Source organism: Xyrauchen texanus, chromosome 41 (assembly GCF_025860055.1).
Source record: "Xyrauchen texanus isolate HMW12.3.18 chromosome 41, RBS_HiC_50CHRs, whole genome shotgun sequence".
NCBI classification, from domain to species: domain Eukaryota; kingdom Metazoa; phylum Chordata; class Actinopteri; order Cypriniformes; family Catostomidae; genus Xyrauchen; species Xyrauchen texanus.
In genome coordinates, this window is record NC_068316.1 from 7,341,190 (window position 1) to 7,354,633 (window position 13,444).

The following is a 13,444-nucleotide window of genomic DNA, read 5'->3' on the forward strand; positions in this document are numbered from 1 at the left end:
TAAACCTGTACGGCTTCTGTCATACAGGTTTTTAGGCTTTGAGTAACAGCCCAAAATTTAAATATTCAGTGAAAACCTTGATGTAGCACATTCATGATATATCTCACAGTGGCTTGCTTTTGTCATGTGCGAACCTGCTGTGTTCTTAATGCTAAACAAAGCCAGCTCCACTATGAACTTCTCCCATGATACTTTAAGCATTCCCTAGAGTCCCTATCGTCTGCCATTGTATTGAGATGACGGACCAGGATATTGCATTTCATTCTTTGCTGAACTGTTCCTTTAAGTTTATCACCATTATCACCTGTATCAGTATATGTATATGGGACACAAATAGCACTGTCTCTTGAGAATGAACCAGATCAAGCGATTGTCATGATTTCCAACTAAATCAGATAAAATCTTGTTGAAGTGTTTTAAACCAATAACCTTTCCCCACTTATCTGCTCTTAAATCCTTAAGGCCCTCACCTTCTCAACCAGCTTTCATCCAGAACCGGTTTAACTACACCTGTTTTCACTTCCTTATTTATGCCCTTATTTTGTGCTTACAACCTGTGACCTAAGAAAAAAGTTTAAACCCTGCAGTGAGGGCATAGATGAGCACTCCACTCTAGAGAGACAGAGAGGCAAGTGTACACCCTACAAGGCATCTGGTAAGTACACTGAAACATCAAGACAACTGTAAATATGCTACACATCAATCAATCATTAATGATGCTTATATTATGTTTTTATCTGTTTCAGGCTGTGTGCTTTCAATGATTTGCTGACGTATAAAATCACTGCTTCTTTAACTCTGACCATGGGGGCTTCACAGGATAAGATGCACTGCACCAGGTACCTGGATGGAAAAGGCCCTCCACCACTGACCGAAATGGGTGAGTTTCCCAGCTCTTTCTGTTGGTCAAGCGATAAAAAAATATGTTAATGTTAGTGAAATATGTCCAGAGTTATTGAGACCTGTGGTTACTCTGCTAGTGAACTTCATACAGCCACTCAAAAGACCCTTAGGACCAGTTGTTTAAAAGCAACAAAAAATGGTTTAGAAAAATGAGGTTAGTTCTGAGAAAAGGTCTTGCAGCATAATTTGTTTGCAGATGCCACTTGGTATGATTTTTGTTATCTAATGCAGTGCAATTCATACTTTAGTACATAAGGCTTTAGTACGTACACATTTTGGGGTAACTGTATATGCTAAAATTCATGTTATATTTTATGACAGTTGAAGCAGAAACTAAAGGACCTAACCACAAAAAGGATGCACTGATAAAACAAGGGACTCAGCCTGAGGGAGGGCAAATGATTTGGAATATTGAAAGACGGAGTTTGCCAGGATTCCCTGACTATGACTCTTTTCAAATCATCTTTCATTTTGATGATGGCATCCAGTCGGTGAGCTCATCACATATTTTATGTTTTACAGTATCATTTTCAGTCATTAGCAGAGTTCTCTAAAACATCTAGACTATCTTGTTCTCTGCTCTGTGGAATCTTGTCCAGCCTGTTTCTCATACACTTCCACAGGGTAAATACCAACACTGAATGATGTGTGCAAAAAGCATTGTTCATGAGTTTCATGCAGAGTCTCTAAGAGTTTGCTTTCACATGAAGCACATGAAGTCTGAGTGTCGTCTATGTGTGGAACTTGGAAAAACAAATGACAAAACATTTGTCTCAAACATAAATAAATGTCATTTTATTGAATTTTTTAGTAACTAATAACTGGTTTTACAAGTGGCGATCCAACACAGTACCAATATTTAACATCATACAAAAGTAAACAAAATAAAAGTCCTTAGAGGTGAAGTATGTAACTTTTTATGTCAAAATTAGGGCTGTCAATCGATACAATTTTTTAATTACATTGTGTATAGAATTATACATAGTTATCTTTAAATATAAAAAATTATTTTTATATATATATATATATATATATATATATATATATATATATATATAAAACAAAAATATTCAGATAATTAAAATGCATTACAATCTTGTGGCAGAAGAGTTAATCATTAATAAGACAATACAAAAAGCGGCTTTAGAATACAATGTATTGTTTACTACCATATTATTGATCATAAGTCAATCATTAGCACACAGTTCACAGCAATCCATTTCACATATTACACAATATATTTCAATATACTTTACAGCTTTCTTGTTACTCAAATTGGAAATTGTTCTTAGGTGTTGCTGAACCTCTGAATGAAAAATTAAAACTAATGGTTTATAACCACCATACTTACATTTATGAATACTAAACTTTGCCAACAATAATATTCCTCATAAAGAGACAAAACCCAGAATAAAACATTTTCAAAACTAATTTGAAAGCTGGGAATAATATGATCTCTAACAATCTTGCAGAAATCAGACCAAAAACAAGTCGAGTTGGGACAACTCCAAAATAAATAAAAAAATGTTTCCGCCTGCAGACCACAAAATGTACAGAATATATCGACATCACAATTAAATCTCTCTACAAGAAAATAATTAGTGGGGTAGTACTTATAAATAAGTTTGAAGGTAACTTCCAAATTTTGATCTCAATCCAGCCACACCCTGCGTCAGACGTGCTTGTGTCGCGTCTCGAGTATGTTGCATCATAAACATAAAATGTTCAGGTCACTGTGTCAAGTTAAATATAGTTTAATACTCAATCTTTAAACTCATCTTGAGATCCCTTAGATCGCATTTGTGCTCCATCAAGTGTTTTGAACGCAAAATGTAACGCATGTTTGTGTTATTCTGCCTACTGAAGTGTTTCCTTCACTATATAAACTGCTCATTGCCACACAGCTGAAATTTCACTTACTGCCCTCTGGAGTAAACAGGTGATACTACAAGCTTGCATTTCTCAGGAATCTTCCTTATTATGGTCTGGGGGCATTGCGATTAATTGCATACATTTTTTAACGCGTAATTTTTTGTAAAATTAATCACACTGAATTAACGTGTTAAATCGACAGCCCTAGTCAAAATACATTCTACTATCTCCGATTGTGTACATTGGCAACCAGCCATGGGCAGAGCATTTTAAGTCTAGTCTTCAGTGGAATTTATGCCATTAAGAAAACACAGTTTCACAATGAATAAGACACCGTATGCCCATCATACATTACATGGCAGTCAACTAGTAATACCAACTGACATTTTAAAAACACGTCCATGCAATAAAGTCAGAACTTGAAACGACACTGAATGCTCCAGCAGCCGAATTTACACTTAGAAAACTAATGTTGCTATAACAATGCAAAAAGCACTTACCAAATTACTTGAAGTGAAAATCAGTCCTCCTTTCCTGTTTAATAAATTAAGCAATCACACGGTCATGCAGAACATCTTGCGTTTTTAAATCCATAAGGATCTCTTTCTCAACGCCAATACCAACAGCGATTACAGCCAACTGATCAGCAAGATCTCGAACTCTTTGCCTTTGCCTCCAAAGAATAAATTCTGATTGGATAAACTGTTTGTATATTAATTAAGAGTGGAAAGCGATTAACAACACATAGGCAAAGAGGTGATTGAGAATGAAATGATGAAAAATATGTATTTATTTGGCATGTTAGGCCAGCAGGGAAGGCTTTGCTGGCCCTGAGAATTTGCCACTGTTGGCCACTATAAGTAAGCCATTGGTGGGTTTACCTCCCAGGCACTTTCAAAACATTGATACTTATACTTTAACCGGTACTCCACTCAACTCCACCCATCACTTTTTATCTCAACATATGAGTTTGGGACGTGGCTACTTGTTCAACCGGGGGAAAATTAACATCCATGGCAGATGTGTACAGAGGAAAAGATATTTAGCTTAGCCAAAATTCTAACAGAGACAGAGAACGGAGTAAATCCAGAGTGAACATTTGCATCGCATTTACAAGGTGAAGGGCATTGAGGGAAATTTTGGGGTTCGATGGAGATGCCGAACTTGTCTAGTTTCTTCTTGACAGATAAGCTACACACAAGGTATTGCCACACAAGTTGTCAAGCTCCAGATATATTTGTAAGATACTCAGAATATGTATCGTTACACTTACTAGTTAACAGAAAAACCATCCTACCTCATGTGTTGTATCCCCAACTGTCGTTCAATCCGGCGATGTTATCAGAAAACCCGATTCCTCTACCACACTTTGTGTCTGGTTTTTATATGTTATAGTGGTATTGTTTATTACAATGTTAAATGTTTATTACCTTTTATTTATACAGCGGGAATCAGAGAGCGCAAAAGGGCATGATGAGTCTTAGAGCTGTTGGCATAGCTTGTTGGACAACTTATTTTATTTTTACTAGTAGTGCAGACATTTTATATCATATCATTTTAAACCAACTTCTGTGGAACACAAGGATACATAAGCATGTTGCCTCAGACAGTTCGTGTACCTGGAAATAAACCCCATTCAGCTGAATTAGTAAAAGGCACCATCAGACATTTTTGCATCTATTATAGTGTAAATAAATGTCCTTTTAGCACTACTGCATGAGCAACCTCTGAGGCATGGGTTCCGGTTCCATGGGAACCAGGAAGTAATAGTGTTCACACAAACAATGCTGAGCAAGATTCTGAGGTTTCATAAATTAAAAATGTTACTCACGGTTAGGTTCAGGGATGGGGTTAGGTCATAGAGTTAATAAAACATGCATTTGCATTATGCAAGCCATACAGGTTGGAACAACATAGGTGTGAGAAAATGATTTTCATTTTTGGGTGAACTATCCCATTGAAATGTATCAATATTGCCATTACAATGTTGGCCCAACCATATGCTAAATTAATAAAATGACATAGTGACATAGGCTGAATAGTAAAATTGATAATTTTGTAATTAAGTGTGATTTAAGTGCAATTCTCACCCTGTAGGATAGGCATCCACACCCAGGGCACAGATACAACGGGATGGAGACTATGACCTTCCTGCCTCAGAACAGTATGGGGACAAAGATTCTCCGGCAACTAGAAGTGGCCTTTCAACAAAAGCTGCTGTTCACTGTGGCAGCTGATAGCAGCGGCGAATACTGTGTGACTCTTGCAGATATTCCCCTCAAGCCATTAGATGGTGGGGTATCTGGGAGGTACATACTAAATTTAATTAAACTTCATCTCAGATCATCTCAGATCACAACTATCCCTACCACATGCATTACAGCTATAACATCTGTGAAAATGTTCTTTGTTGTCCCAGTTGTGGACAATTACTTGGATAATTATTATGGGTATAAATTAAATGTATATAATTTTCTCTTTCACCCTCTCAGATTGGGTTCTCCAGATCCAAACTACCTGAAAATTTTGAGTAAGAGTCTTAAGGTAAAAGGGATCAAATAAGAGACTACTATGACTACTATTGTGGATTACTAACTTCATCGTGACCCTGTGAGACCAGGATAATGAGGCTCATATGACAGTCAATCAGAGTTTGACATTTACAGCCAAATCTACATGGACAAATAAAGTCCACTGTATATAATGTTGGAAATTGATCAGTTGCATCTATGGTGCACGCTGTATCCTGTATCTTGCCGCTCATTAGACAATGTGTATTTTGTATTAAACAGACCATAATCTTCTCACTGGAAGTAAGACAGCATTGCATACATTGCGAGCCATTGTACGGTACATATGCTTTATGTGTTTATAAATTGTTTTAATACAAATGTAAAAATGTTTTCTCTCTTCATGGAGGTTTATGAATTTATGAAACATTGCTGTTAACTCAAAATGTGTCGCACCAGGTTTGATGTCAATAAATGCATTGATATAGTATACACAATCTTACTGAGTTAATGCTGAAGCCGACAACATGTGAGGTCATGTACAGTTAATGGCTTCATGCACGCATAGATTTTTGCACATTATCATGATTTTGCATTGCATGTAAACACCTTTAACTGCATTCTTACTGTTTTATCCAATGTGAGCAATTATTGTACGCATGAGTGTTTTCATTTTGATGTCAAAAGCGGAGAATAATCCGATGATTTCAAATAACATGTAAACACCTTTTTTATTTTTTTTGGCATTGTCGGATTGTTAGAATAAGCTGATTTTGGCAGTTCTCTGTGGAAGACCTGAACGTCAAGGTGAATAATGAAAAACAAATGTCTAGGTTTTTTGGTGTCCTTCTTGAGCCTATGCTCCAACAAAGAAAAAAAATCCACAAATATTTTTTTCCTATATCTTTTTGGCTTTGAAAATAATTTGTTTCTCTGGAAAAAAATTAAAATAATAATTCTGAAAGATTTTTTTTCCCTCTGGAAATAACATTTAAAGTTTTTCACTTAAATGTTTTTTCAACAACAGCAACATTTTATTTTTGAGAATACAAGCTAACAATTATCATGCAGTACCAACCTTGGCCACCAGGGCACTAAGACAATAAATACATAAATAAATAAATCACTGTGACAGCAATTCACCTTGCTGTTTAGGGTTTCCATAGTTATCAGTGTACTGGTTGGTGTCTATGTAATCACACACCATGACCAGAAACATTTAAAGTTTAATGTCATTGATGTAAAACATGCTACATTTACCTGAATTCGATTAAAGAGTTGCGATGGAGAGGAAGATTTTCCATTATTTAAATTTGGTCTGTACTTCAAATTTAGTGCATGAGTCATATGAACTGCTTTTATGTTACGTTTATGGTGCTTTTTTGTCATTTGGACATTCTGTTAAATAACTCCTTTTGTGTTCCACAAAAGAAAAAGAATCATACAGGTTTAGAACATTATGAGCGTGGCAAAATAATGAAAGAAATTAAAATGTTCCTTTAACTCTTCCTTTAATTTGCCACTATTTCATGTATCTTGAAATTAATCTGACTCAAATATCGATTATGATTTAGTATAGATAAATGTGAGAAATTCTATACTGCAATTGGAGTTTAAACGAAGCAAACATCATATACTTCTTTCTTCACCTGCTCAGTGTTCATGGCCTGCCAGGTGAAGTCAACACATTCTCTGTAATATTTCCTCCTCGCCTGAAATGAGTCTGCACATTGCCAAGTGTGAACTTTCCCAGGCTGACGGTGCCCCTCTGTTCTCCTCAAACTGAATTACATACCAGGCTTTATACACACAATAAAGAGTAATCAGATTGGCAGGTCCCATTAGAGAGGGCTCCGTCATCTCCTGGGGTGTTCTTAAACTACTTTCTCCACCAGGAGTCATCAGTCCCAACTGTCAGCCGCCACCATGACTGTGACAGCTATCAAATCTGTCCGTGCCCCATCCTCCCTTAATCTGCACGGTTCTCCCTTCCTCTGTCACTACCCCCCTCTCTCTGTTCAAGACCCGGAGGAGCCAGACTGTCTCTGAATGTGTCACGAACCAGCTTGAGAAAGTTGTATTGGAATTTCCCATTATCCAGCTGGATTCTCGTCTATATCCTGCCCCATTGCTGTACATCCACTGTTAACATTTTTAACCCTCTGTTAGACTGCAAAGATTATTTCTACTCATTTATTTGTCTTGTTTTTCAATACAAATATCCAGAGAATTGAGATCATCTGTTAGTAGTGACTCTTCCCCTAACAGAGAAACCAACAAGCCTTCATTAAGGAAAACAAAGCTGGAATTCTCATTAGAAAGTGTTCCCATTCTTCCCATGAGTGTTTTTGTGGACTTCCCCTTTGGGGGGGCTGAAAGTTGTTCTGTGCTGTGGCTGTTTGTGATGAATGAGCTGAAGGCATGTTTTCATTAGGCTGTTTAATTTGGGGCACAATTAAACTTCGTCTCTTTTTAGAAGACAAAGCAGATACTAAAGTTGTTAATTAAAAGGCAGACTCACAGACACTGAAGATGGATGTGAACGCAGGGTATCCTCTCCAAGAACAACACTGCCCTCCAAAGTCAATTCTTCTTCTAGAGTGCACTCTCTAATTACTAACTAGTTCCTCTCCTTTTTTCTCTATACTCCTCATCTCATTTTGTCTCATCTGATCTCATCTCATCTCCTCTATCCTCCTTTCTTCTAATCTTTGCTCTACTCTCATCTCATGTTGCCTCATTTCATCTCCTCTCTTCTGCTCTTTCGTTTCATCTCATATATGATCTCATCTCGTCTCCTTTTGTCTCATCTCTTTTCTTCGGTTCTGCTCTGCTATCATCTAATCTCTTCTGTGCTTTCATCTCAGGCCATGTTTCCACCTGGTATTAAGATATGTTTTTAGAAGTCCGATCACAAGTAGGCAACGTTATATAGAGTTTGAAACGGGATCCAAAACTTTTTGTGACTGGATCACTGAAACCACATACGGAGGTAATCAGAATCGATTTTGAGGTGTGAAACGCAATCCATCCTGACTGCATCCCAGACAACAGCGAAGCACCACCCCTCACCTGTCAATCAACTGCTGTACTAAAACAAGAGTTTAAACTTTGCCAGTTATGTGCAGCTTTAAAGGGAAATAACCATCCAACCGGAACCTTTGAAAAAGCGAATACGGACTGTATACAAACATGAGAACTTCACTGAACTTTTTCAGTGTGTCTGATATCAACATGTAGAGACAGATGACATGAACACACATCCAAAACTTAGGTTAATACTAAAATAACTGAGAATTCTGCTTGAAATGTTGCATTTGTTCTTAAATCAAATTTCAGCTGCATCTGGGAGAAACAGTGTGCTGTTTTTTTTCACGCTTTCTTTGTCATGTTTTATTACTTTTTTGCAGTTTATTATCTTGCAGTAACACACTGACAAAGTGATTGATGTATGTCGTCATGAAATCAGAGACCCTCCCCTCGAAATCCGAACACAAGTAGTCACTGGAGTAATGGTAATGCCAGGTGGAAACAGGGCCACAACTTGTCTCGTCTCATCTCCATTCTCCTCTCGTCTTGTTTGTTCTTTAATCTCCTCTCATGCCGTCTCATCTTATTTCAACTCATCTCATCTGCTTTGCTTCTGTCTCATTTAATCTGTGCTCTCATTCCGTCTCCTCGTCTCGTCTCCTCTGTTCTATTCTCCTTTCGTCTTGTCTCTGCTCTACTCTCATCTCATGTTGTCTCATATTCTCTCGCATTTAATCTCTACTCATATCTCATACTGTCTCCTCTCATCTCTTCTGTTTTCCTTTCATCTTGCCTCATAATGTGCTCTTCTCTCATCTCATGTTGTCTTGTCTCATGTCGTCTCAGGGACAGATCTAGGGGAGGAGCCACAGAGGCAATGGCCCCAGCTGAAATCTGATTGGCCCTTCAGTGCCCCTGTCCTGGAAAAGCATTTGTCAAAAAAAATAATAATAATTGCTCATTTGCATACTTGTGTTGCTAAGCCGAAATGTCCAAGCAAAATCATATCTGCAGGTACAGCATATTGTTTTGACAGAAACATTTGTGTGAATTATAGTAGATTTCTCACTAGGAGCGGTTCAACTTATCTGTCTCAAAATACGTCTCGAGACCCCTGTGCATTGCCTCTTTCTCACTGCAAGCAAAATAATCTGAGAAACCGCATATTATTTCGTCATGCTTTCTTTGCACACTTTCTTATGGTTTATTATCATGCAGTAACACACTAGTCAATCACACTTAGTGATTGATGTATATCCTCATGAAAACTCCCTTCGAAATCCAAACACAAGTGATCAGAGGAGATGCATTTGAGCAACCAGATTTCACAGACCCGTCGGACACACCGCAGTTAGTTGACTATGTGGAGCAGCCAGCGTCACGAACTTTAAAATGCACTTGAAACCTATTTATCATCACAACTGTTTGCAAAATAGGAGTTAATAAAGCAGCATAAAATGATGTAGTACAGAATGATGATGAACAGAACTGTTCTGCTATGCTGTCAGTCTACTTGAGCCTGATGGCAGTTCACTCCCCGAAACGCAGAATGAAACAGGCTTTATTGATGGAGAATCCCATGTTTGTCAGCTGGAATTATTTTTATTATAACAATATAGATCTGCGTTGAGTATCTGTTAGCTTAAAGGGATAGTTCACCCACAAATTATAATTATCTCATCATTTACTCACCCTTGTGCCATCCCAGTATGGAGGACAAAACATGCAAAAATAATAAATAAATACATAAATAAATAAATGTAATAATAAGAAAATAAATAAAGGAATAAATGTCTTGATAAAACAAATATAATTAGTTTTTAATGAAAGTTTAAAGACTTTTTTCCTTTATTTATTATTTTCTCTTTTTATTTATTATTTTCTATTTTTATTTTTATTCTTTAAAACTTTTTTTATTCTTTCATTTGTTTTTTATTATTATTTATTTATGCATTCATTTATTTGTATATTTATTTATTCCCACCTGTATTTATTTCTATACTTAAATATTCCCACATTTATTTGTTTTTGTATTTATTCTTACATTTCTGTCTCTTTTATGATAATTATGTGGGCGAGTCCTGTTTACCATTGGCTTATCGTAGATTGAAGTGTGTGCTCGATTACTCTTGACTTGTTTTGAAGTGACATTAGGTCATCGCTATATCTTGTAAACTATAGCTATTTGTGGGGCCAAAAACATAAGAGCTTAAGTCAATCCAAGATGTATTGGTTATACTACAATCACAAAATAAATGGGTAGCTGTTTCTTCAACAAGTTTCATAAATGATATGATTTAACCTTAACCTTATGCTTTTCTTTTTTTTTCTGTGTATATAACTTCATATTTTGATGTCCGCAAATCCATACTATTGATTTCTGTTGTTATGATTGTTCATTGTAAAAGATACAACCATGCTTAATTTCCCTGATCGTTTATGTATGTATGTATATATAAGTTCTGCAATAAAAAAAAAATAAAAAAATAAAAACTATAGCTGACGCTTCACATATATCTAGAGAGTTACGCAACTTGCGAATGAAGTCGATAACCACGCATCAAATGACTATGTTTCATTTAGAGTAGAGGTGCTTATTGATGTTTTAGGCGAGCTGTAGGCCGGTATGAATATCCAAGCACATCCTGAATTGTTAAACTCTCTGCAAAACGTTCCCTGCATATTCAAAATCTGTGCGAGTCAGAGGGTGCTAAGGTGGGACGTCCATCTGCTTCCGATAAGTACTATTGAGCTCTCAACCAATGATGCACTGGAGCTACGCAAGGACCGCCTTCCTCATTTCCATGTTGGACACAGAAAAGTAAAAATAAATACAAGTATAAATAAATAAATATATATGGGAATATATAAATATGGAAATAAATATATATGTGGGAATAAATAAATATACAAAATAAATGAACACATAAATAAAAAAATATGCAAAATAAATGAATAAATAATTAAAAGTTAAAAATAATAAAAATAAAGTTAAAAATAAATATAGAAAATAATAAAGGAATAAAGTCATACAATAATAAATTCAGGAATACATTTAATTAAAAACTAATTATATTTGTTTTATCAAGACATTTATTCCTTTATTTATTTTTTTATTATTACATTTATTTATTTATTATTTATGCAGGTTTTGGCCTCCATATCCCAGATGTGTATGAATTTCTTTCTTCAGCAGAACACAAACAAAGATTTTTAATAGAATATTTTAGCTCTGTGGGTCCATACAATGCAAGATTTGTTTGTATAGATTTATTTTTAGTTTATATTTTGCTGTTTGATGTTCATGTTCTGTTCCATGTTAATGGATTATCATTTGGATTTAAATGTGATCCTCCTCATGCAAAATACATTTCATGATAACTCTTTTTCAGCTGTTATCAAAGAACCGCTCCTTTATTAAATTATTAAATGAGGTGATCAGAGTATGTAAAAGAATATAAAAATATTATGTAGGTATTGATAAGTTTGTTTTTACATGCCTTATGTATTAGGCCATTTGTTCAGATTTCAAGAGCATAGACTCATGCTGACGCATTATTAATTTGGCTCCTCTCTGCACACTTTGGCCCCTCTGTGGCCCCCTCCTTTGGAAATGTCTAGATCTGCCCCTGTGTCGTCTCCATCTCCCCTCTTGCTCTATGTCTCGTCTCAAATGTGCTCATCTAGTCTCATCTCCTCTGCTCCATTCTCCTCCCGTCTTGCCTCTGCTTTACTCTCTTTACATGTTGCTCTTATCTCCTCTCCTCTTGTCTCCTCTTGTCTTATACCCCCTCCTCTGTTCTCCTTTTGTCTCTCATTCCCCTCTTGTGCTCCGCTCTCATGTTTTCTTGCATCATGTCTTCTCCTCTCCTCTCCAGCTCTGCTTATTTCATTGTGTTTTGTCTCATGTTGTCTTCTTTCCTCTGTTCTGCTCTGCTTTTGTCTCATCTCCTATTCTCCTGTTGTCTCTACTCTACTCTCATCTCATGTTGTCTTGTCTCCTGTCATCTCAGCTCCTCTCCTTTGTTCAGCTCTGCTTCTCATCTCATGTTGTCTCTTCTCTTTTCTGCTGTACTTTACTCTAATGTTGTCTCATCCCTTTGTTCAGCTCTCCTTTCGTCTCATCTCTGCTATATTCTCATGTTGTCTTGTCTCATATCGTCTTCATCTCTCCTCACCAGCTTTGCTTTTGTCTCATCTCACATGTGCTCTCATCTCCTCTTGTCTCATCTCATCTGCTCTATTCTTCCCCGTCTCAAATCTGCTCTACTCTACTCTACTCTACTCTCATCTCATCTCATGTTGTCTTGTCTCATGTCATCTCATGTCCTCTCCTCTGTTCTGCCCTCATCTCATTTAACCTTTGCTCTCATATTGTCTCATCTCATCTTCTCTGCTCTATTCTCCTGTCCTCTTATTCTTTGCTCTACTCTTTCATATTGTTTTGTCTCATGTTCACTCAACTCCTCTCCTTTGTACATCTCTGTTTTAATGGTCTCATCTGGGCTCTCAACTTGTCTCCCCTTGTCCTAATCTTCATTCTCTATTCTCTTATTGTCTCATGTTGTCTTGTCTCATGTCATTTCATGCCCCTCCTCTCCCTCTCTGTTTTTGTCTCATTTCATCTGTGCCCTATTCTCCTCGTCTCTGCCCTACTCTCATCACACGTTGTCTCCTCTCCTCTCCTTTATTCAGCTCTATTTTCATTGATATTTATGCCCTACTCTCATGTCGTCTACACTTGTCTCATATTTTCTCCACTATTTTCCTCTTGTCTCATTTCTGCTCTACACTAATGATGTTCTCGCATCTTCTCTTGTCTTGTATCGTCTCATTTCATCTCAAAGTCTTCTCTCATTTCGACTCTTATTTTCTTTTCAAACACCAGGCCACCTTTTCTGTCCTCTGTTACCACCACACCCAAAGATGCATTCATTAACATGCTATACATTACAGTAATGATCACCCTGTGTCATGCTCAGCTCAGTGTTAATTGCACCGGTCCTGTGGGAGATTTAACTAAATCAGTTAGCAAATAACTGTATGGCTAGCCATAAAACAAATGACTCACAAAAAGTGAACCACATAAAGTCGAGTGAAATCATTTTTATTTGTATAGAACTGTTCAC

At 36.7% G+C, this 13,444-nt stretch overlaps 1 protein-coding gene across 1 annotated transcript; it reads left to right on the forward strand.

Moving 5' to 3' along the window:
• The first annotated feature begins 587 nt into the window (after positions 1–587).
• Positions 588–6,713, forward strand: dtx3la (deltex E3 ubiquitin ligase 3L a). The gene is made up of 5 exons (XM_052114252.1): positions 588–655; positions 747–880; positions 1,225–1,394; positions 4,873–5,084; positions 5,268–6,713. The coding sequence occupies exons 2-5, from the start codon at positions 805–807 to the stop codon at positions 5,335–5,337; spliced, it is 528 nt and encodes a 175-aa protein (XP_051970212.1). The 5' UTR covers positions 588–655; positions 747–804; the 3' UTR covers positions 5,338–6,713.
• Positions 6,714–13,444: the final 6,731 nt, after the last annotated feature.

Excerpts from the sequence above, each read along its gene's own strand:
- dtx3la (XM_052114252.1), top strand. The coding sequence starts at position 805 with ATGGGGGCTTCACAGGATAAGATGCACTGCACCAGGTACCTGGATGGA. Across the intron at positions 881-1,224 it reads TCCACCACTGACCGAAATGG|TTGAAGCAGAAACTAAAGGA; the intron begins GTGAGTTTCCCA and ends ATTTTATGACAG. Across the intron at positions 5,085-5,267 it reads GATGGTGGGGTATCTGGGAG|ATTGGGTTCTCCAGATCCAA; the intron begins GTACATACTAAA and ends TCACCCTCTCAG.